Here is a 24,820-nt window from a genome sequence, read left to right as displayed (position 1 = left end):
TTGTATTTCACAGTACCAATTTAGACATTTCTTGGTGCGAAATACCACAAAATGCAACCTAACGTAACCTAGCCTAAACCTGTATAATACTTTGGGCTGCAGCACAGGATTGACAAGGTCACAAGAATGCAAAAATTCTTCACTGAAGAACTGCTTTTGTGTTCTTGTGTCTCTGTCCTGCACTGCAACCCAAAGAATGCTCACTTAACTAGACCATCAACTCATGGTAACCTAACTGCACAAAAGAAGCATTTTACACTAGTCAAAGAGTTCTTTTTAGGACACCTGGAATGTTTCTTTTTCTATGACAATGATTTCTCTACGTGTGCATAACTCTTGTATCACACATTGCTCATTTCTCTGCCTCTCTTAATTTTGCTTTACATTTTTTATGCGAGCAAATCTTTTAAACGGTGCAGAAGTGTGTTTATAATTATGGGCCAATTAACTCGAGATGGCACCACTTTCTGAGCACCTTTGCATGTTCGTTATGAAGCGCAGACATTGTTTATTACAACCACATGAAGCCAACAGACAGTGAAGCCAACGAAAGCGTAGGGAAATTAACTCGTTTTTAATTTAAATGTCCAAATTACAGGGAAAAAGAAATGAAAGCGGACAAAAAGTCAACTTCCTGTCACTGGGAGCCCACATACCCACATCTGCCTTATGCGTGCAATGCTCTACCATTGAGCTACTGTAGTTACTGTCCTCCCATACAGTTTCTTGGGTATTTGCTTATGTGTACTAGATCTAGTCTTGAGAATGGTAGCCAGCACCACTGATGGCCATAGCTGTGGATGTGGAACACCTTTTCAACTGCAGGCATCACATGGTACGAGGGTCGTTCAAATCAAATTCAGAATTCTCTTAATATGCACGTAAAAATACACACTAGCGCCATCTGTTTGGCATGAAGCGCCTTCGGCTAAGCAAGTTGTGCATTGAAATCGCTTCGCATCGGAAGTGACGGGTTAAACAAAATGAGAGTGGAGCCTGTGAATGCATTTGTGGAACAAGGCATTGTAATGAAGTTCTCACGAATAAAGGCCTAAAACTGACTGAAGTTCAAATCATATCAAATCAAATCAAAATATTTATTCCAACATTACAAGGGAAATGCAATGTTAAAAGCCTTCATGTGAGACTTCAGGGTCAGCACGGTGATTCTAAGCCTCAGTGCAATTCTTCTTCTACGTCCGTGTGTTTTTGCACTACAAGAAGAAAATCTGCAAACATGTTACACCAACAAGCCCAAATGTCTACACTGATTGACTCAGTGCAATGTTTGAGTGGTGCAGACGATTCCTAGATAACCGGACATCAGCGAAAGACGATGCCAGATGATGTGGCTTATCGCCAGTGAAATTCCGGCGACAAATTTTTGTGATGAATGCACCATATTTTATGTTGATTTCCTCCCCATTGCTGAGACCATCAACAGTGTGTACTACTAGAAGGTTTTCCAACGCTGAGTGCCCTGTGTGCACTCAGTGTTGGACCCTGTGCACACAGTGCACTCAGAAAGAAAAGGCCTGTCTTGATTACCATGGGCATTCTTCTCATCCAGGACAATGCGCACAAAAGTACAGCACACTGCACAATTTGACGTTCGTGCATTTTCATTTGGGTAGTGCCACTGTATCTACCATACAGTCCTGACCTCGCTCGAAGTGACTATCATTTGTGTGGATCACTGAAAGAGTTTATGGGAGGCGAGCATCTCAGCAGTGACGATCGTGGCAAGCAGGTTCATGGCTGCAATGCAAGGAGCAATCTCTCTATGCTGCTGGCATCCATGCACTGTCGAAAAGCTGGAATAAGTGCATCACTTTCACGGGGGATTACCTTGAGAAATGAGACCACTTCCACGCATTTTAACATGTTTCGTAACCCAGAAAGATAACAAGTTCAGGTTTGACTTGAACACCCCTCGTATGTGAACTTAAGAGCAGGCAACTGGCCAATTCATTTTTGTATGTGACCTTATAGCATCAATGCTGCCAAAGTTGAAACCTTTGCTATGCAATGAACGAGAAGAATAAGGGGAATCGAGGGGCTAAATTTTTTGTTAATTGCAAACCGCATTAACACATTGCTCATCTTGCTGGTCGGCAACACCTTGCTGCTGCAGAAACTGACATGAAAATTCTCTCTTTCAGACGGTTGGGTGTGCGATATCACTGTATTATATCTCACCGAAGATGACCATGTTGACTGTCGTCGTTATGCCTGTGATGTTGGCTACAGGCACGATATTTGGCTCATTTTTGCGAGTACTTTCTCGGAAAGCGCAAGAGCAGGTGAATATGTGGGGTGCCTGTCAGTAGTTTTATTCCTGACCAGCACATTAAACAATTCTTGATTGTGCTAGTTTTGTCATTTTCTTGTTTTGCAATGTGGTCAAGAATGAATCAGTGCCAACTCGCTCACTTTATTTAAAAAAGTTAAATTGAGGGGTTTGCCATCCCAAAACTGCCCAATGGGTTATGAGGGATGTGTAGTGGAGGGCTTTGATTTTGTCCACGTGCACCCAAAGCACGTTATACGAGCGTTTTTACATTTCACCTTCGTCGGAATGCGGCCGCCATGGATGGGAATAAAACTCGCGACCACAAGCTGAACAGCACAATGACATAGCCACTGAGCCACCGCGGCAGTTCCTCTCACTCTACTGCAATTTTTAAGACTGCAATTCTGTTGAATGGAAAATTGAAATGGGCTGTTCAAGCTTAATAGGTACTGCCCATTTACAATAACAACATGCTCTTTAATATTAAAGCTATTGTTTTTCTACCTATAAAAAGAAATCATGCATGCTCGTATGGTATTACTGTGTTTGCTTTTGTTCCACTTGTTGTTCCACTTTTTGTTCCATATTATGAAGAGTATGTTGAAGATAATTGCTTACAATGCCACTGCATCCAGCAGTATGAACTTGTTTTGGTCCTCAGGTCTTCCCACTTTTAATGCTTTGCTTTTCGAAATGGCTGTCACGCATCATTCTTGGAACAGTGATTTCATACATAATTATGTAGCTCCGCAGTCATTGTGCAAGGTACCCTGCTTTGTAGCAACCTATTGTACGATGAGATTCGGCAAGGCTATAAGATGTGCATATGTACGAAGAATGTTCAGTGAGCTTCCGGAAGAGGTTTTCAATGTAACATCAAAGTGCAGCTTTAAGAATACTTTGATATCATTGTGAATCTTGGTATTATCTTATTGTTTATTCTATTTCATATTGCTCATACAGTGCAAAGTTCTTTAGCACAATGTGGTACTGATTACTAACAATATTTTCTCTGTATTTTTGCCATTTTCTTTTTCATTTCCTCGCCACTGCTGCCAGGCATAGTCGTGCAAGCCTCCTAATTGGCTTTTATAGGCCTGAATTCTTACGTAATGCCCTTGAAGATAACGACAACAATAATGGTAATAATAATCATCATCAGCAGCAATCACGTTTATTTAACGTGCCCAGGAACAACCCTAAGGTCTGAGTGCTGGCGCAGGGTAAAAAAATACAAATACAGCAAAAAAACATGAAATAGAAAACAATTATATGAAAAGAGCAGTTTACAATTAACAAAGGCCACGGTGAATTCACAATAGAAACATGGAGAAAAAACATGAACAATGCGTTAGAGTCAATAACAATAAATTAATCAATCTAGTCTTTAGATTATGTGCCCAGAAAAAAAACACAGAAAACATGAGGCTTTAATACTCGCGCGCAGGTAATCTAATGAAAAAATAATGTACAGCTTAAAAAAAGAAAGAAAAGAAAAGGAAAAAAACTGTCAGTCCTTCCACTGGGGTGGAGATGGAAGACCAGCGAAGCTGTACTATGGTGGGAATTATGTATTTCTAATTATGACTATTAAGATGTGATGGCGTAATTGGTTATTCGAACCATTAAAGAATGAGAAATATAGATGATCCGGTGGTTTTCATACATTTAGTGACCACAGGGACCATGGCCTTATGGTCACTACGGTACACCGCCATAGGGTGTACGGCAAAAGTTGGCACGTTCTTCATAAACACATCACCAACGCCGTGCGCATTCGGTGCAAATGCGGGCGAAATGCCACCAATGTTGACAACAGTTCTGCGCATTGTTTGTGTGACTGCACACAACCGCTGGCAAAACGCTGGCGTGAGCAAGCGCGCCAGCAGCAGAGGGCGAAGGTTCATGCGATCTATCGCTTCAACAGAAACTGAGTGGCGAAAGCACAGCGCATACAAAGGTAGGAGCCGTGTTGCAGATCGCTTTCAAGATACGGTGCGCGCGACCGCCTGGCACCGCACAAAGTACAAGTTGCTCGCAGAGCAGTAGCTGCAACCACTCCCTCCCACGCTGCGTTTCCTGCTGTCCTCCTTTTGCGTGGGAGATTGAGTCGCCAGTTCCCCGTCGCTCGTTGCCTTGTTCCTCCAAACGAACGGCACACGGTTGGGCCATGGCGCGTCGTAAGGGCAACTGATAAAAGCACTAGCGCAATGTCTACATGATGGAACGCTAAACGCCGTTGTCGACACTGTTAGGAGGGAGGCGGGCGAGAGCCCAGAGAGAGGCACAGGCGGCAGAGGCCGGCAGGGCTGCGCGCATGCGCCGCAGTGGGAAAGCGGGCACGCACACGCACAGTCTAGAGTGCCTCGATGCCCTCCTCGCCCACTCCTCCCCTTCCACTGGGAAGTCGCGTTTGCTCCCCGTGAAAGCGTGCGTCCCTCGCCCTCGCGCGCTTTCACTCGCACATACAGCATACGGCCAATGAAAGTTTTTTTCCACATCTGGACGCGACCATCGAAGAGTGAGCTCTTAACAGCTTCACTGTAAGAAAGAGAATACTACAAATGCAAAAGAAAAAGATGCATGAGCAGAAAAGCCATATGGCCATAATATTGGTACACAACAAATAACATAGAAAGTTGCTAAGACAAGCTCTTATCAATCAACAAAGGTATTGTCATTTGTGAATATAAAGATTAGTGAGCAAGTACTGCTAGTGAAAAAAAAAAACCTAAAAAACTAGAAACTGGACAGCTTAAGGTACAAATGTAAGGGAAAGTGAATAAAAAAAGGGGGGGGGGACAATTCATGCAAAATCATCACATTCTAATTATGCTATCGCATAGTTAGAGAGCTAGCGGTGCTAAGTTTTGGGCTAGTTTTTTTTCAGCATTGCTTTATGAAGCAAGTGTTGCTTTAAGGTGTTGTCTTTTGTAGTTACTGTGCTATGATTTCTGCCTTGTAGACTGCCCGAGCTGCAGGCGTGGCTGATGAAGCATTGAGCAACATCAGGACAGTTCGGTCATTTGCCATGGAGGACACCGAAGCTCAGTGAGTTTGCTACAATGCTTTTTGCTTATGCGCTGTATCACAAATTAATGGAATGCCTATGCGTGATTGAGGCCAAGGCCTAGAATATGTTTTTGAGACCTAATTGTGAAGGTATGTATTTATATTTTCTATCAGTAAGTGATAAGTTTCCTTTGATACATAGACCGACAGCTAGGAACCACATGTACTCAACTAAGGGTCGCACTCATGTAAGACGACTGAACAGAGCATTGCAGCTTGTGTACATGCTCTTGGAAGTCTGAGCGCATGGCATGTGCAGTCTACGGACATTGTTGTGAAAATCTTTAATGCGACAGTCATATGTACAGTCGAACCTCGTTAATTCGAACACGCTTAATTCGAACTGCCGGTTTATTCGAACTGACGCTGTGGTCCCGTCAAAGTTATGTGTATAAGCGAAAATGCTCGGTAATTCGAACGTAAAAGCATTTGCGACGGTTAATTCAAACATACCGCGGACCGACAATGCTCTCAGCAGCGCGCCAAATAACACGGCGGCGCCTCCGACCGGCATTGCTCCGACACCGCCATAGAGCAAAAGCTTAGGAGAGGCCCCTTAATGCAGTGGCGGAGGCCCAGTCCGGCCAACGAAACTGCCCACGCCGGCAAACGCTCGCTTCCTGATAACGGCAGAAAACGAAACTTCAGGGAGTGGACTAATCTGCGCTGGCCAGCTGTACCGGCGGCGGCGGCACGGCAGCGGGCACGCACGGGGACAGTTGAAGGGGAGGGAGCTGTGAGGGAGCTGGGAGAGAGGGCAAGGGGAGCCACCGAAGCCACTGCCACCGAAGCGGCGGAGTTGGCGAGGCCAAATCCGCTTCCCTGCCGCCCTCCTCCCTCACCTTCGACGCCCGCCCGTCGCCATCTGGCGCCGTCCGCTCGCTGAAGTTTCGTTTGCTGCCGTTATCGGGAACCGAGCGTTGGCCGGCGTGGGCGGTTGCGCGCATCGTGCATCGTGCTATGGTGCTCGAATACTTCAAAAATACGTCCTTTCTTTAATTCTTTTACTTCTTTTAATTCAAATAAATTTCCGGGCTCCTTCGAGTTCGAATTATCTAGATTCGACTGTATAATTATATATAACGCCATGGAGGGAACTGAAGGCTACACATATGAGTGGGCTGTCGAACTGAATCTGAGTAGTGGTGACAGCGACAGTAGTGAGGACTATAGGGAGGCACCAGCTGCGTGGTGTGCTTGTATGAACAAATATTTGCAGTATGAAAACAACAGCGTTCACAAAGAAATCAAATGGTTAAATTAACATCAGCCAAAAAATTTAGACCCTTATGGTCCGTCCTCGTGCAAGGGCCACAGCTTGTCAAGATCGCAGAAAAAAGTGCTGCTCTTACATGAGTATATATGATAAATAAGAAAGTAAGGTTAAATACAGAAAGCAACAGTTGAATACAATAATGTCAGGTAAGGTGAGGCTAGGTTGATACTCAAGTTAGATATGCATGTTGATTGATTGACTGACTGACTTATTGATTGATTGATTGGTTGGTTGCTTGATTGAATAATTGAGCCAGCTTATATTTCCCTCTTTTTGTTCATATTCCTACAAGACTCTTTAAGCGTGAAGTTGACAAGGCTGAAAATCTGCATACTGCACTTGGCATTGGCATTGGCTGCTTTCAGGGTCTGACCAACCTCAGCCTCAATGGTAAGGCTTGTCTTTTAACCATTGTATTAGCACCATCAACATTTCTTAAACTTTTTGATTATAGCCGTCCGGTTAAAACGATCTCACTCACTCTGTTACTGCCTACAGGGTCTCTTTAGTGAATCAGTCTGTAGTGAAGAAAAGACTGTTCCTTCGGTACTACAGTTTCATTTCTGGTCCTGGTTATAGTATTTGAATAATTGTTATGATTTTTTTAGCCCATTTACTTGTAAAATGCAAATGTTCTTCCTTGTTCCTACGGAGGTCCCAAGAAAACGTGATGTAACTCCAAGGGACCTTTGACTATGGGACCTCCTTTTGTATTTCATATCTGTCAAAACTTGTAAGCACTTATTATCTCTGCTGACACACATTATTTGTCATTGCAAAATTTGCTTATGTGCTTGACTTGCTCAAGGGTCTTTTCTAGCTGCTTAACCCTTACGAACTATTGTGCCTGCTTTATTTATATTTAGCCAATTTTTTATATGTGGCATGCAAACTAAAACTGCTGGTGAAGCTATATAAGCCATGTAGTAATGCTTAGACATTGGAAATTCATCAGTCATTCATTCAACTTGATGTAGTGAGAATGTGATTTTGCTGCTACCTTTGGCCGTTCACCTGGGCCAAGTATAACTATAAAAAAAAAACGCTTAACCTTCCACTCGGCCGCACAACGCTTGAAACAGCGAAGCTGGGTGATCGTAGCCCAGCATTTTCTGGAAGTGCATGCGAACTTTATATCTTATTACTCATGATGATGATAATTTCTTTTTGTGCGTCTCGGAACTATGGCCATCACTGTGCGTTGCACAGTGCAGCTTGCAACACCGACGCCGTGTTCCAATGCCGACACCGCGTTTCAGGAGACCCACTCCGTGAATGCTTGTCTCTCTCTCTCACTCTCATAGCGTGCATAACCTCTTCACCTCGCACAGCACGAGCGTGCGAACGCGTCATCTGTGGACGAAGACGACAACGCTCGAATGCAACCATATGGTTCGCATAAATGCTTGCTCTGCAAGCGTGGCTGTATAGCCTGGTAGTTACGACGCTCCCGTGGGTACGCGGGCTCAAATCCTGTCTCGGCAAGAAAGTTTATTTTCTTTCTTGGTAGTTTCTTGATACGCACCACAAGTTACGGCTGGCTTAAACAGTTTCAGCTGTTAAAAGGGGCAAATGCCGCTGCCTTCTAAAGTTGTACCCGACTACAGTACCTTGGGAACAATGGTGTACTGTCATAAGCTGCCATCATGTGTTTGCTGTTTTATAATTTTCCTTTAGTCTGTTTGTGGCAAGCTGCTTTGGCTTTTTTTGTGGCTTTAATTCAATTCATCTTCAATTTATTTGTTAATATAGTATAAGTACATTTAGGTGTGAAATATTTACAGAAGGAGATCTCGCACACTTACCACACTTACAAACAGAAAAAATAAACATTGTTGCAGCACAGGGCAAATTACATGATAGTAATGTGAGTATAAATGCATAGTAAATAATAAAACATAACTATGGAAATAGAAAAATTACAAAAGAATACTACATCAGAATGTATACTAAATCGAAATTACATATATACTGCAGGAAAGTGTGCAACTCAAATTTAAATCAACTGATGGCAGAATTGGTTCATTAGTTTAAGGTTAGTGGTTAAGTCATTCTATAAATAAGTTAAACGAAATTGGTGGTCAATTTCTCAAAGTTAGTTCTTGGTTTGGGCCACAAAATGTTAAAACTGTTTAAGCAGTTTCAGCTACTTTTAGAACTCTCTCAATGGCGTTTGTGCATTTTCTAAGAGCTGTTATGGTTTTTGCAGGTGTTGTGCTCGGCGTACTGTATGTTGGAGGCACCATGATGGAATCAGACAGCCTGAATGCTGGCCAGGTTATGTCTTTTTTTGTGTCCAGCCAAATAATTCAGAGGTATGCCGAAAGAAAACGTGATGTAACTCCAAGGGTTATACCCAGAATGACTCTAATGATAATATTACTAGGCCTTGTAGCAGTGTTACACATACATTGTGATCAGTAAACATTAATGAGTCTTCAATACCTCTGTATTGTTGTGGTAAGCATATCCTGCAGTTTTGCAAGTATTGCTTATTGTGAGTGAATTTGTCTTTTAATTTTTTACAGTTCTTTTAATGATTCTCTTGTAATCCTTTCATTTACGGTGTCTACATATTGAGACACAACTTACTTTTTAATGTTCTTAATAGTTATGCCGAGGGAAAAAAAAGCTTGAACATAGTGCTGAATGTAAACATCACTTTCTACTAATAAAAAGCAATGTTATAAGTCACTTTAGTACATAGAGTAATGTAAAACAATGTTATTTTAGGAGGTGTACTACCAGGTTTGATGAGATGTTCGACACATTACTCTGTATCACTGCCGTTAGCTACAACCACACAAAGCCAACAGATGAAGTCAAAGAAAGCATAGGGGAAATTACCTGTGTTTTTTAATTGAGATGTAAGAATAATAAGGTAAAGGGAAATGAAAATGGCCAGAAAACAACCTAAAAAATTATGGGGTTTTACGTGCCAAAACCATGATCTCATTATGAGGCACGCTGTAGGGGGGGACTCTGGAAAATTTCGACCACCTAGGGTTCTTTAATGTGCACCTAAATCTAAGTACATGGGTGTTTTCGCATTTCGCCCCCATCGAAATGCAGCCGCCATGGCTGGGATTCGATCTCGCGACCTCGTGCTTAGCAGTCCAACACCATAGCCACTAAGCAACCACGTCGGGTCAGAAAACAACCTGCTGCCCATGGGAGCTGGACCCACATCTTCTACTGTACATATGATATACTCTACCGATTAACCACCTGTGGTTAATCACACTTACACTGCCATGGCCATGAGTGGCGCTAGATAGCACACTCTCAGGATCAGACCTTCTGCACGTACAAGTGCCTTAGACAGAGAACAGCCGTTGTCGTAGGTCAGTTGGTAGAGGATCATGCTTCTAATGCAGGAGATGTGGGTTTGGCTCCTACCAGCGGGGCAAGTTGGTTTTGTCCACTGTCATTTTCCTTTACTTTATAATTTCTGCATTTCAATTAAAAACAAAAGGTAATTTCCCTTATGCTTTTCTCAATTTCATTATCTGTTGGCTTTACGTGGTAGTGTCTATTGAAATTTGAGCCCCTTGGTAACCCTTCTTCTCATTTGTTGCGGTTAGTTAGTCTTCCTTCTTGCCTCACAGGTCCCTAATCATAATATTAACCAGCTTGTTAACCAGCAGTTAACGAACATTTCGGTTCTTTTCATGATATCATGCATCATCTAATGCGCTCAATATCTAAAATCAATTAAATATTTAAATTATGGCAACTGGCTGAATGCGACTGAAATATTCATGCTACAGACTTAAACTTTATTCTGCAAAGTTTGTGCCCTGTTTCCAGAAAAATATAGAATTTTGAAGGGGCCTTAAGAATGTGCAGTCGTAATTTGTGACTGAAGGGAATAATTTTTGTATATTTTTGGTCTGTGACGTGTTTGTGATAGCTTTGCTTTTAAGTATGGTAATCTTATGTATTATCTTTGTATTATAAATTTTTTGGGCATTCTAATAAATCTTGTCTATTGAAATGCATGCTTGCAATAAAATAGAAAAAAAAAGAGCATTTGAGATATTGTTGCTTTAGGACAAGTTAACACGATAAGCAGTGACAGTGACCACATTTCAACCAGTTTGCATCAATTTTTTGAAACCAATTTCCTGCTAAAGATTTTTTGCTATGCATGTCAAGTGCTGGGTGTATTTACAGAGTCTTAGTTTAGCCTATTGTCTGCCTCTTCGTCTTGCTCTGTGTGAAGACACAGCACCGGCTATCTGTATGTGTTTTGAGACGCCTCTTAGCTTGTTTACCTAGCTGCATCTGGTCGCCCTGTTATGCTTAACTTATTAACTTAATATGCAAATTTGGTTTTGCAACTTGGTACTGGTGTCTTGCTGGTGTCTTGGTGTCTTGGTCAACTGAAGTAATATAGATAGTGAAGCTTCCCCTGAAGGTAAATGTGGCTTTTAAAAAAGGCTTGTCTCATTTCGCTGTTCTTTTTGTTTGCTCATATATGCAGGTCACTTTCACAGCTCTTTGTCCTCTTTGGCCACTATGTCCGTGGTATCGCTGCTGGATCAAGAATTTTTGAGGCAAGTCTGAATGGACTTCGCATTTGAGATCACTTGGTCTATCTGAGGTGCTCTTAAAATGCCAAGTTTGAAGCTTATTGACATTCTTATAAAAGTCACATAGATCTTTCACAAGCAGTTAGTCTGTAACATGTCAGAAAGCTCTTGTCTCCATATGCTTAGGAAAAAAAAACAAAAAACATCAAAGACAGAAACTAGCATCTACAGCTTGGTCTAGTCAATTGAAATGCTATATCCTTAGAAGTGAAAATCCTTTCTTCATTTTGTTTAAGAGAATAAAACACATGGCTGAAATCCTCAAACATCATTGCTGCATGCTAAGCACTGGCTTGCTTGAATCTGTGAAGCATAGCATGCCATTCAAGGTCATGTTTCCTGCCTCTTTACTTCCAAACAGATATCATATTATGTGTGTGGTGACTAGCTGTCCGCAGATACCAGTGTTATCATGATATTAGGGGGCTATTAAATGCACCAAAAAAAAGATGAGCAAGAAACGTTAAATTGTTGTGACCTGAACTCCCGTGAAGTCCGTGCACATAGCCTCATATTTAAGGTTTCAGGGTGTGAAGTCAAAACTCAATATAACAAACATAGATATAATGAATTATTGGATATAATGAAGTAAGTATAGAAAGTTTCTTGCCGATATCAGTGAGTAACGAATATATGCTTATAACAAACATCGGACATAATGAATGTATTTTTTTATCGAATGCAGCTTCATTATAATAAAGCTCAACTGTAGTAGCCTTTGCGAACCTACACAGTCATCCATTAAATTAGAAGCACATTGCCTTAACAGAGCAGATGTTCACATTTTTCGTGGAATCTGTGTACGTGTAAATGTTTGCGGCCGACTTGTTACTGTGATTGTGTCCTTCCTGATGTGCTTTATTTTACCCGTAACAGTGTGAGTATTGGTCGATTAAGCAGTAGCAGTACATGCTGATTAAATGAAGAGAGTATGGTAGAACCTTGTTGACATGTTTCAGGTTCAAATAATTTTATGTTTCTATGTTCATTGTGAAAAACGTAAAAAATACTCTCACAACATGTGATTTCAATAATAGAATTTCTTCTTATGTTTTCTTTCTTTCTTCTTTTTTTTCTTATTTTCTTTAAGGAAACATCATCCAAGTTCTTATGTAGTTGATGCCCACAATGTTGTGATGTCGACATGAGAGTGCTGCACTGTTTTTATTTCTTTTTATTCACTGTTTCAAGGCTTTGCAGTTGGTATTTGACGCTAAATGTTTTTCCTTATAGTTTATCAACTTGAAGAGTGAAGTGACTATAACTGGAACAAAGCAGCTAAACCTCAGTACATTGCGTGGGGATGTTGAGTTCCGCCACGTTTATTTTGCCTACTCAACGAGGCCAAACCAGGTAAGTCACCAAGAACAGTTTGTGTTGTGACGAATGGCAACACATCATGTTAGTGATCTTTGAGCTGATATGTACCAGCTGCCGTGTTGTCAGAGTTGCACCATAATTCTCTCTTATGGTATGCCTTGGGTTGACTAACCAAGAAAGTGCAAACAGAAAATGCGTGCAGTTATCAGTTGTCCTTATATTTAGTGCAAAGGCTATGCCAGCAAACAAAGAAGCCATTCTTAGTGCTAGTGGTCGTGTCATGCCAGCGCTACATACATACATATACTAGTGCATAGTGTGTGTGCTTTAATGTAATTGAATTCTGAATTTGTGACCAACAATTTTTTCTTTCCTTGCTTTTCTTTTGATATTGTCCAATCAATCAATCAACATCAAAGTGCATACAAGTGAAAATCATTCTTTTCCTGATGCGAAACACGTGTCTTTAGTATGCTCTCACTAGCCTGCTTATACTTGGACCCGACTTGGACCACCCTAGTTTGCTCAAACGTTTGTGTGACCATTTTTGGTAGCAGGTAGATGGGTTACCAGAAGCATACAGGAAAGCACTTTACAAGTATTGAAAGAAATTGTTCCCCATTACCGATGACATGTGGCCATGAATCTGCCTATTAGCTATGCCGAGTAACTATGAATCTCACAAGCAATTTGGGCATGTAGCATTGAATATCTTGGCTACTGGCTGCCCTAATTAATAAAATGAGCACATAAATTTACAGGGAAGTCAAGCTCATGCCTTTGTTGGGAGCAGTTTCTAACCACATTTCTTGTGCACTTTTTTGCTATCAGAGTATGTGTGGCATTGTAAGCTAATTATCTGAGTTGTGGCATTTTAAGATATCTAAAGAAACATATTCAGATGTATTAACAAAAGAGCCATTTGGCCAAGAAACACACTGAGGCAAAAAATCTTGTCACTCACCTCAATGCGAGCAAACCAAGTTGATCTCAAGGTGTCTGAACAGATATCCCAATTATGTGCATTCTGGATGTCATGAGAGCAGCTAATGTATTTTTTGAAATGTGTCAGAGTGAAATTGTTTATGTGGTTGCCACATGCTTTGCTATGGCTTATGGCAGATGGTGGGCTTAGTAACAGTTAGAGATTCCAGATTTGGCCAAGATGGATTGTCTTGGTTTATTGCAGTGAGTTCTGCATAATTACCGTTTATTTCACATAAATAGTGAATGCTGCTCTTGCCATTGATTCTTCAAGGCCAGCAAAACATTCGATATCTTGCTTTTGTGATTTCTGCAACTCCTGAGGTCATATTTTGTAGCAAACCATTCCATTTTTCATTCTTTCATGTCAAGTGACCAATCCCACTGATAACAGCAGTGTTGCAGTGTCCACAATACGAACAGATACTGGAAACAACTAAAAACGAAATGGATTGTTACAAGTTATAGCCGCAGGGAGGCATAGGGGGGTAAATGACTAGACTGTAGGGTGTTGCAGTAAAGTTTTAAGATGAATTTATTCATTGTCTTGCAGACTGTTCTTGAAGATGTCTCACTCAAGCTTCCTGCAGGAAAGATAGTAGCCATATGTGGACCGTCAGGCAGTGGTAAGCTACTTCCTAATTGATGTGGTGACAGTTTCATGACAGACCCTTTCATCTCAACCCCTTGTGCCAACATTGTCGCCCTTAGTGTTTGGGCTCGTGAATCAAGCCATACCAGCTGTGGTAGCTTAATGGCAGGGTAGTGCTTTGATGCCTAGTACAAGGTCTTTGGTTCGATTTGTAGTCATTTTTGTCGCATTCTGATGAACTGAAAGTACTAAAGTAGAAGTTTGTTGTAATGAGGACAATAAGTACAAAAGGAGGTAGGAAATGAAGGTCTGTAGTCAGTGTAACTGTTTCGCTTGTCAGTGGACACCACAACTATCCCGTGGCCGTTAGAAAGGTACAGGCTAAATGCATAGATATGGCAGAGGAAAGTTACAATAAAATAGGTGTTAAAGAAAATAGGAAAATATGAAAAGCAGATTCAGGTACCTATATATACATGACTATAGATATCTGTGAAAGAAGAGGGGATGAAAGCAAGTATACAATTTATTTATTTACCCTCAGGGTCAAAAAGGCATTACAGAGTGGTGTGGTCACAGATACAAGGAATAAGTACAAAACAATGTCCTTCCTATTTATGCGATATTAGCTGTTACAGTAATACCGGGAACAAGTAAGTGTATCATATAACATGTATCAAGCAACTTTGAAGAGCCACAGCGGGAGAAATCCTTCACTATGAGACCTCTTATTAGTCTGCATTTGAAAGGATGTTCTATATCTGCCGCGATGGCTACAATGAACTAGAACATATGAACAGTGTGCCGTGCCTTATAACAAGTGTTTTGCAAAGTGATTCTTGTAGCGGCAGCAATGTCATCGCTCACTATTTAAGGCACCTAGCAAGCTGTAGCTCTAGTCACGACCGGTCTGGAGCATGCATCGGGTCAGACGGCAGATGCACACTTCAGATCGGCAGTGCTCCAGTGTGCGACGCACTTCACTGCTGCGCCTTCAATAGTTAGTGATAGCACTAGCACCGCCGCTACTGGCGATACAAAACACATCAAGCGGATAGGCGTGGTTGTGCCATTCAGAAAAGGTTCTAGTACACTCTACCATGGCTGTGAGCGGTGCTGGCTAACATTCTTATATCTAACACCTCACACACAAAAAATGTACTCACAAAAGTGGATGGGAGGATAGCCTCTGCTGTAGCTCACATGTGTAATGTGGAATAGTATGTGGGTTTGGTTCCTGCCAGTAGAAAGTTGCCTTTTTGTTCACCTTCATTTCCCTTTCTCTTATCAATTCTACATTTCAGTTAAAAATGAACATTTAAATTTCACCTATGCTTTCCTCAATTCATTGGCTTCATTGTCTGTTGGCATCTAGTGGTTGTAAATAGCAAAAATCAAGCCCTTCAGTTCCTCCTCATTAGCCTACACTGGGTGATCATTTTTAAGTTATTAATTTTGAAAAATCGTCTGTGGCAGAAAGCATAATTCTAGTCCTTGAGCTGGATTATTCAAAGAAGACGGACAGTACCTGCACAAGGAATCGAAACACATATTCAACTAATTAACAAAATTTCACTAATTGACTTCCTGAATTGTTCATTATGACTGGCCATGCCTCACTTTTTTGCGCAGTTTTCCAGTAATAACGTAAATATTTTAAGTGATTACAACTAAATTTGTCAGGAGGGTACTGTTGTAATATGTATCGTGAACATATTGCAGCTTGAGCTCAATTTGTTGAGCTCAAGCTGCAGTTGCTCATGCTTCAATTCCTCAAGTTTCAATACCAAAGGGTGGGATGAACTACACAGGCGTTCAAGTTACTTTTGTGTTTCAATTCTTAAAAGAGTGTTTTCTTTAAAAAGATTAAGTGGAACAGCCGTGCATATTTACCGCTAGTTTGATGGCACATATCTCAAAAACAATAGCATCCACAAAATTAATTCAAAGTGGATATGATTTGCCTTGCAAACTCACCAGCTGCAATTTGTAAGCTACAATATGTACCAAAAAATAATTAATTAGGAAGTGTAGTAGTAACTTATCGTCAATTAATTTAATATGTGTTTCGATTTCTCGTGCAAGTAATGTCCACCTTATTGAATAATCCAGCTCAAAGACTAGAATTAAGCTATCTGTCACAGGCAATTTTTAAATATTCTGTAAAACTTAAAAATGGTCACCCCGTATATGTAGCTCCAGGATGTAAGCTTTAATCTATCTTGGCACTCTACGCTACTAAATCCAGGCACCCCTTTGCAGTAACTTCATTAGACTGACTGATGAGTTGAAGAGTGAAAGAGAAGGAAAGGCAGGAAGGTTAACTGGATTGTCTCCAGTTTGCTACCCTACATGTGGTGAGGGGGAGTGAAAAAGAGAGAGAGAATACAGGGATTTCGGATCAATCACATGCACTAGACTAGGCACAGCATTTCTACAGTCGGGCACTCAAGTCTGCCGCCTTCAGGTGCCGTAGAAGAGCTTGTATGGCTTTCTGGTGCTAATGAGCAATAAGGTAAAACATCCCAAAGCAACACAAGGGCTTTGAGAGGTAGTTTTGGGTGCTGTAGGTCAATTTTGACCACCTGTGTCTCTTTAACACGCTCCTAAGGCTCAGTACATGAGTGTTTTGCACTTTGCCATCATTGTAATGTAGCCGGTGAAGCAGGGAATCAAACCTGCAACTATGTGCCCAGTTGCAGTATGCCACAGCCGCTGTGTTACCGCAATGAGTAACTAGTTTCATTAACACCCTGTAATATTTAGCTGTATTTTTTTCCCCCTGTGTTATATGGGCATCACTGGATACGACCAATTGAGCAAAAAAAAGGAAAACAAACAAAAATCAGGCATGGTTAAAAATGCACTGTCTTGTAAATTACACCTGAAGTGAAAATTTGCCTGCTTTTTGGCATTTTTATATCTTAGAAACCTTATAGGATATGTTTTATATTTTTTCGCATATGTGCTTGGTTTGTCATTCTTGTACAGAATTCATGTGCACTTATCATGTGCATCTGTTTTGATAGTTTGCTGGATTATTTTATGTGCGCTATAACGCTAACATTTTCTGTGTGACTGCAGTATTTAGAATTAAACAACTTGGCAGGGAAGTATTGTCAGGACGCTCGACCATACTGTTCCGAGTGTCTTTGATGCATTGTGGATGTCTTTTTCTTCATTAATGAAGGACATCTTCTTTTCACATTTTTATTTGAAGCCATGACAACTGCTGATGCCTTCCCATCCTTGATTTACAACAGGCAAGTCAACAATCGCAGCTTTACTGGAACGTTTCTACGATGTCTCTGATGGTTCCATAACCTTAGATGGACATGACTTGAAGGAACTGGACCCTGACTGGCTTCGACGAAATGTGATTGGTTTCATTCGACAGGTGCTCATTCTCATTCTCAAATTACTCATTCTCTTCATAACTACAAGCATGATGTGCATTTACACTTCTGATATTCAACGGAGATAGCTTGTGATTGTTTAAGGCAAGAGTTGTGAAGCATGCAGCCATTGCACTGATTTAGTGAACTTAACTTTTGTTTGAGCAAGCAAAAACCCAATAACAGTCATGGTTTTAAGCATTCCTGCAGGTTGGTGTCTCCACATGGATATAACGTTTAAGCTTTAAGCATTTGTGGCATAGATGCTGACACCAAATTGTGCAGTACCTTTAATGTCTTTGTTAATGCTACATCTACTTACAATGTGACATGTAGGTGTAATTGCCTCAGAATGTTTTCATCAACATTTATGACGCAAACTATAACGGGGAAAAAATTGACAGGCTCACAAAAGAGCTTTCTATTCTTGGTCTTATGCGGAGCCTTTTCTGCTAATTGCATATATCGCATCTGCAATGATTTTAGTGTTGCATTTAATAAAGTATGTTGTCTTAATTTGAGGTAAACCTAACTCTAATGGGATATGGTTGCGTGGATTTCCACGTGGTGTGAGGTTCTGTTTCAACACCTCAAAGATGTTATGTTTTTAAATTGAGCTCTTAACTGCTATATCACTTTTTTGTGCCAAGTTTTCTACTGGAATAGGCCACGGGGTCGAGTGGTTGCCAAGTCATTGCAAGTCTACAACGTATGGCCTATCATTTGTGGTTTGCTTTTAAAGGAATACTCACAGAATGTGCAAGTGCTAATATGTGCCTTTTATGAAAGTTAAGATATATAATATATATATATATATATATATATATATATATATATAATAAAGGAAATTTTGTCTTTGCAGGAACCACTGTTGTTTGCCACAACAATTAAAGAGAACATCCGGTACGGCAAGCCTGATGCAACTGATGAAGAGGTGAGCGATGAATGCAGACTTCACGTGGTGCTGCTGGGATAGAATCAGTGTTATGCATAGAGCACTGAAATTGTTTTGTGGTGGCATACAGGAAAGAACCTACAAAGTGTCCCAACCTAAAAGAGAACACAATTTCAGAAGTAATACATAGCTTTGTATGAAGACAACCAAGTGCATGTTGCTGTCAGACATGTGTTCTTGTTATTGTTTTCTTTTACTGTTGTTAATTTATTAAATGACCTGTCAGTTAATTAAGAACTGTTTACTTAATCACTTGAAAGATCAAGTGTCACGAAGTTGAAGTTGGATGGGGTTTTTCTCAGTGCTTCCTGCATCTCTCAAGTGACATTTTCATTATCAAGTGATGTGTTAGAAAGTTAGTCAATTACTTTTAATTAGGTAAGGAATCGTTTTTCTTCTTTGTCTCACATTCTTTGTACTCTTTCTGACTTGAAAGGTGACTGTGATGCTCAAGGGCTTACAACACTCAGTTGGTTTAATTTATGTAGAGCACTTGACTATTTTTCGAGTTGCCTCAACATTAGTTGGGTGAGTCCATGTAGGGGCAGATAGAGCAAAAACCTGGACAGTATCAGACGGACACATCATACACAGCAACTAACAACTAACAGCCAACGTTAGTCGGTTATTCTATCAGCAAGCATGCTACGTGCTTTACCTTGTCTATGTTGGTAGCACTTTTTGTCCCTTCTATGAGATAACAAAAATCGTAGCTTTGCTGAGTTGGTGATGTGTCTGTTGTAGGTGTACAGTGCCGCGAAGCAGGCAAATGCTCATGACTTCATCATGTCGTTTCCACGCCAATATGACACTGTTGTTGGGGAGCGTGGCATCACTGTCTCAGGTGGGCAAAAGCAGCGCATTGCGATCGCCAGGGCATTACTCAAAAACCCGCAAGTGCTTATACTTGATGAGGCCACGAGGTAGGTATCCAAACACATTTTCTGTTCTTTTCTCTTGGTCAAGACAGCGCCATAGCCCTGTCTTGACAATGCTATGGCGCTTTTACTATGTGCAGCGAAACCTTGTTACTGTAACGAAGTTGCACTTGACGTTAAAATACCTTTGTTATATCCAATATTCGTTAGTACAAGGATACGTTCATTACATGCTGATATCGGCGAGAAAGATTGTAGATTTAGTTAGTTGCATTTTATAATTTTTTTATATGTGTGTTCATTATATTGAGGTCTGACTCTACTGGAATAAACATAATTTAAAGGCATTGTCCATTGATAAACTAGTTCATGAAGAAAGGCAAGCTTACATGAAAGGTGCATGGTCAGTGGGCGTGAGAATGACAAGAGAAGCAGAATGCAGACACATTGTTTGATGCACAACAATCCGCATTCCTGTGAAAATATAGAAAATTTTCTTTGAGATCTATGCATAATATTGCAAGGGTCTGTCTATTATGTTCTCGTATATTCATTGAAGTTGAGCCCGTTGTGCTTCGTGCATTTACGGTGTTGCAATAGTCATTGCTCAGATTCAGTTCAATAGTTCAGAATGTTGTGTTTGCATTTGCGAAGCTATTTCTGTGCTATCATTTGTTGATGCGCTGAAACTCTGTATTTCGTTTGCCTGCCCAATGTGTATTGTCTGATCAGTTAGTATTGTCGTCATTATTATTTTTTCTTTTGTTTTGTATATAGGAGGCCTTTGGACAGCCTTGTCACTAAGGAAATCGTTTCTAAAGAAGCCTATCAATGGATGAAACAATGTGCTTGTAGTGTTTAATGTAATAAATTGAGCTATTGTCATCACATGAAAATAATGCATAAAGCTTTTGAACTTTTCTTTGGCATCCTGAAATAGGCTGCTTGTGTTCATGATATGTTGATCATTTGCAGCATGGATTTGTTGTCATATAGTTTTTGCATTGTGTGCTGGTTTTGCAAACCTAGAACAGCTTAGTATCTGAAGATGTACATGTCTAGAAATAAGCATGATTGAATGTGTAAATTTCTCAGTGTAACAACCTGGTATCTCCATGGCTGTGATGTGATGTGTAATTTTTATTCCTTTCACTTTCAGCGCGCTGGACACTGAATCAGAAAAGGTAGTCCAGGCAGCCCTAGACAGGCTGAGTAAAGGTATGTCATCATCTTGGATAAGTTGGACTGTGGTTAGTTGTGTGCTATAAATTGGAATAACTGACAGCGGACAGTTGTTTTTTCATCCATTTTCATTTTCAATTAATTTATCATTTCTTTATTTCAATCAGTAAGTACAAGTAATTTCCCCTATGTTGTCCTTGGTGTCATTGTTTGTTGGCTTTTTATGATATGATTAATCAAAATCGGGCCCCTCGGTTCCCTTTGTTCTTGTTCATAACTGTCAAAGATTCTTAAAGAGTCTATTTGTTGGAATCGTTGCGTACTGCATGCTAAGTAACTGTTGCTTTTGACAAGGTATTCTTGATCGATGTTTTGTTTTTTTCACAGGTCGAACTGTTCTTGTCATTGCGCATCGGCTGTCTACCATCAGAAATGCTGACATCATTGCTGTCTTGCTTGATGGGAACATTGTTGAGGTAATGCAGAATTTGGTGCTTACCTTAACGACTACTGCATAGAAAATTGCTTGAAATGCTGTTCAAGTGAAACAAACAAATCTTATTCATTTAGCATTCGAAACTTATGAGATTCAAGACATTGATTAGCAAATGCTTTAAAAGTAGTGGACCATTCCGAATTTTTTTGTTAACTGCAACACTGGCAGCTGCATTTTACTCTGCCGACGTGAATAAAGGGCTGCACTTTAACTTAAATTGTGTTGTTACCAGCTTCCACCTACGCAGGTTTAAAAAAAAGAAAACAATTCCGGAGGTTCTGTAGTTTCTGCATTTGCACAGATATAGCATGATTTTGAAATAAAATTAACCAGCTCAAGAAAGCACCTCACGCAATGTTTGAAACGGCATTTCCCGTATAGATGAGACAACCTCAAGTTCCCGCCCGCGCTATCAGCGCCGTTTGCTCCCCTAGCAGGCATATTTGAGCTTCAATGATCGCCTCCTCTGCCATCGGAGCGTCCGCGCACCCACCCAGTGCGTGCAACCGGTGGTTGTGTTTTCACGTTGGCAAGTGTGGCCTAGTCATCCCGCAAGCTCGATACTCAATATTTTTGTGTCGCTCAGTGACACAACAGTCTCGAAAGCACGAAACGCTGCGACCAGCCCATGAAACTGCTTATTTCAGGGAAATTCACAGGTCAGACAAGTACATAGAGTCAAATTGCGCATTTTTCTGCTCGTGTGCCTTTTTTTTATACGTGTCTTGCGATAAATCTTATGGCCCTTACCTACACAGCGATAAAGCTTAGAAAAGCTTCGTACATACGGGCGCGGTCACTTGATGCTGGCTCCTTTCAGGAACAAGCTGCGCGCTTGTTGATGTAGTAGGACCAGCCGATGTATGTAGGACCAGCCAATGAGAAACGTTGCTGTGATTAAATGTGCAATGCGGAAACGCAGTAATTGCAATATCATGTCTTGACAGCAATGAAAAGGGGTGTTTTCTGGAAATTCGACTTGTGGTCGGTGAGCCTGTGAAGTGCTGCGTGACAGAATGACAGATGTAGTAGTTTACACAATTGTGCATTGTTTATTAATCTTTGCAACCCCTTACAAGTCTTTGCACTAATAATTGCTCGTAGCCGTTTCCAAAGGAAAGATCACTTATCATCCTTTTAAATATGCTGTTCGCCTACTAAGTAATGGTGATCGTTTTAGAACAACGCAGTGTCGGGAGTACGAGCTGTTTAATGTTTTCTTTTTTTCTTAAATGCATAATGATGTTATAATCGCACAACAGAAATGTATATCGTGCAGTTTTCTGAAGTAATTGGGCCTGGTGAGACATGAGACTGCTGTGTACGAAGTCAATGAAATTGGTTGCACAACACATCGTGCCCATGTTCCCATGTTTCTGACACAGCATAAAAATGTGATCGTTTGCATACAGACACACCTACCAAAAATATGAATGGCACTCAGCACCATAGGAATGTTATTACTGTGAATGTTATTATCGTAAAGAAATAAACAAACAGTACTCATTTTTGTTCTGCACATTTCTTTTTCATTGAATTGGTGCATGTTTCAAGCTCGATGTTGCAGAAAATCTTGTTGCTCATGTGCTGAACATAATTGGCGATTGTAATTGCATCTTATGTCTACATTGCATTTAACGCCCTAAATTCCAGGCACAGCAGATGCTCACCTTTCTTGGTGTTACCGTCGCGAAAAGGGTATTCTGCGTCTGAAAGTTTTTGGAAAATGGCACTGTAATTTACACATTGCTGTTTCCCAATTAGCCCACACGCTGCTGTTCAACATAAAGCGCCACAAGCTACAAGAGAGATTACGCGCAGCACCTGAGCTCCCCCGAGCAATGAGAGAGGAGCACGCGTGCTGCTATTGAGAAAACTCAGTGACGCCGCGACGCGACCGCAAAAAGAAACTCTTTAACACCAGATAACTGACATGTGCGGGAAAGCCAATCTATGCCGCAGGTATAATACAAACACGCATTTACAGAAGGGGGCGTGTCTCTGCGAGAATGCTAGAGCGGAACGAAACAAATCTATCTCGTCAACAGAGGGTGCCATTTCAGAGTTAGTGTAGCTATAGACACTAACACTATCACAGTAGCCATAGGTACGTACGATTAACGTCACAATCCGTGTTTTCCTCGCTTACACTCGTCGAGTACTTTTGTCGAACCCAACAATCAGCATGTCGAGCTTGCGTCGAACGGCCGGAGAAATCACGCCATCGGCCAGCATCACACGATGGCCGTCACCGTCATCTTGCTGCGGTCATCATGTACACACTCACGCCCGAAGCATAGCTGTTCGTCTTACGCAAAGATGTTGGTCCATGTGGTAAAGCATTCCGTAATCCCAAATGATGCTGGGTAGCAAAATACCGTCAAAAATCTTTGCATAACACCGATTCCTACAATGAGTGGGATCTGCTTCATTTTTTAATTTAAGATTCTCAATGTGCACGCGGGTAATGGATGCCCTAGTTGTGCTAAATCAGTCTCGGGATAGAAAGGAAGCATGATCCCGGGTGACGCGCGCGCTTACAGTTGTCAGGGTAATGATTACACATGACCACCATTACATCCACATGCCAAGTCTATCGCCCCTAAGGCGGAGGTAAATTGTTAAGCTGGCTTCTCCCCGCAAAACATCGTGTTGTGGCAAAGCCAGCTTCGACAAGAGCTTCATTGCGAGCGACGCAGGTACGCCCGAAGGGCTTTTGAATTGAGGCACATTATATACTGAGTATTTCTACGAAGACTTGAAGTAATATCTAAAAATAGCTGTTTTGAAATAAAAAGGCCGTTTCTTCGGAGACATACTGTCTACGGTGGTGACCACAGGGTGACGGGGGATACGTAATACAATTAGTCTGTAATAAACCGAAAGCTATTAACTTTTAATTTCAGTGCACGCATCGTAATTGGGAAATTGAAGCAAGATCTATGTACAAGCCATATCAACTTTTGGATCTGGAAAAATGAGATTACCTGCGGAACTGTGGCACAACGAATTTTGTTCATCAGAGAGCGCAAAGCCGCGCCCCTCGAAGCGACCTTCTGCTTACGCCACCCAGCAGCTGGCAGCCAGTGTGCTGGCTGCCTGCCAAATTTCCAGATTCAAAAGTTGATATGGCTGGTATGAAGAGTGTTTCAATTTTTCAATGACGATGAGCCTGCCGAAATTAAATGTTTAAAAGTTAATTAATGGATTTTTCTTAATTAGCAACTGATTACCATGTATTGCCCGTCACCCCGTCGTTGGCACCGCTGACGGCATGTCTTCGAAGGAATCTGCATTTATAACAGCTCATGGTTTCCGCTGATAAGTTATAATGGGGGTACAACTGTATTTCTGGTAATGCGTGGAGGAATCTGAATTTATTTTGTTTGGTTCATTTAATTTGCAGATCGGAGACCACAAGTCTTTGACAAGGCTGAAGGGTGTCTACTGGAAGCTCACCCAACATCACGGGCTCCATAGAGCAGTGGGTTGATTGTACAAGCCTCTGTTTAAGGCTTGCACCACCTATACATTGTTTTCATGAGTGTAAAACCTATAAAAATATTGTTACGAATGCTTATTGTTTTATCATCCTTGCTCTCTTTCGTGTACTGCATATACCATCGTCCTTTACACTTTGTATGAAAAATGCAGTGAAGCTGCCTTTAACGACGTGCTTGAAGATACAGCAAGCCAAAGGCCCGGGTTTGAATGTACTGAGGGTGTGGTTTACGTCTCGGCTGTTAGTCTTGCCCTTTGAAATATTGGATAAAAAAATGCAG

The 24,820-nt window shown here is 41.1% G+C and overlaps 1 protein-coding gene across 2 annotated transcripts in view; it reads left to right on the top strand.

Moving 5' to 3' along the window:
• Positions 1-24,618, top strand: part of LOC119433904 (mitochondrial potassium channel ATP-binding subunit-like) — a 31,860-nt gene extending 7,242 nt beyond the window's left edge. For both annotated transcript variants that reach the window (XM_037701186.2, XM_037701187.2), the window contains 13 exons: positions 2,163-2,303; positions 5,259-5,344; positions 6,934-7,031; positions 8,851-8,956; positions 11,128-11,200; positions 12,470-12,589; positions 14,094-14,166; positions 17,396-17,529; positions 18,390-18,461; positions 19,227-19,405; positions 20,520-20,578; positions 20,930-21,018; positions 24,445-24,618. In XM_037701186.2, the coding sequence (XP_037557114.1) occupies positions 2,163-2,303; positions 5,259-5,344; positions 6,934-7,031; positions 8,851-8,956; positions 11,128-11,200; positions 12,470-12,589; positions 14,094-14,166; positions 17,396-17,529; positions 18,390-18,461; positions 19,227-19,405; positions 20,520-20,578; positions 20,930-21,018; positions 24,445-24,531 (1,317 nt within the window). In that variant the 3' untranslated portion in view covers positions 24,532-24,618. The remainder of the gene's footprint in view (positions 1-2,162; positions 2,304-5,258; positions 5,345-6,933; positions 7,032-8,850; positions 8,957-11,127; positions 11,201-12,469; positions 12,590-14,093; positions 14,167-17,395; positions 17,530-18,389; positions 18,462-19,226; positions 19,406-20,519; positions 20,579-20,929; positions 21,019-24,444) is intronic.
• The last annotated feature ends 202 nt before the right edge of the window (positions 24,619-24,820 follow it).

The sequence above is a fragment of the Dermacentor silvarum genome, chromosome 11 (genome assembly GCF_013339745.2).
Source record: "Dermacentor silvarum isolate Dsil-2018 chromosome 11, BIME_Dsil_1.4, whole genome shotgun sequence".
Lineage (NCBI taxonomy): Eukaryota > Metazoa > Arthropoda > Arachnida > Ixodida > Ixodidae > Dermacentor > Dermacentor silvarum.
The sequence above is the reverse complement of the archived record's forward strand: the minus strand, read 5'-3'. Positions and strand labels throughout refer to the sequence as shown.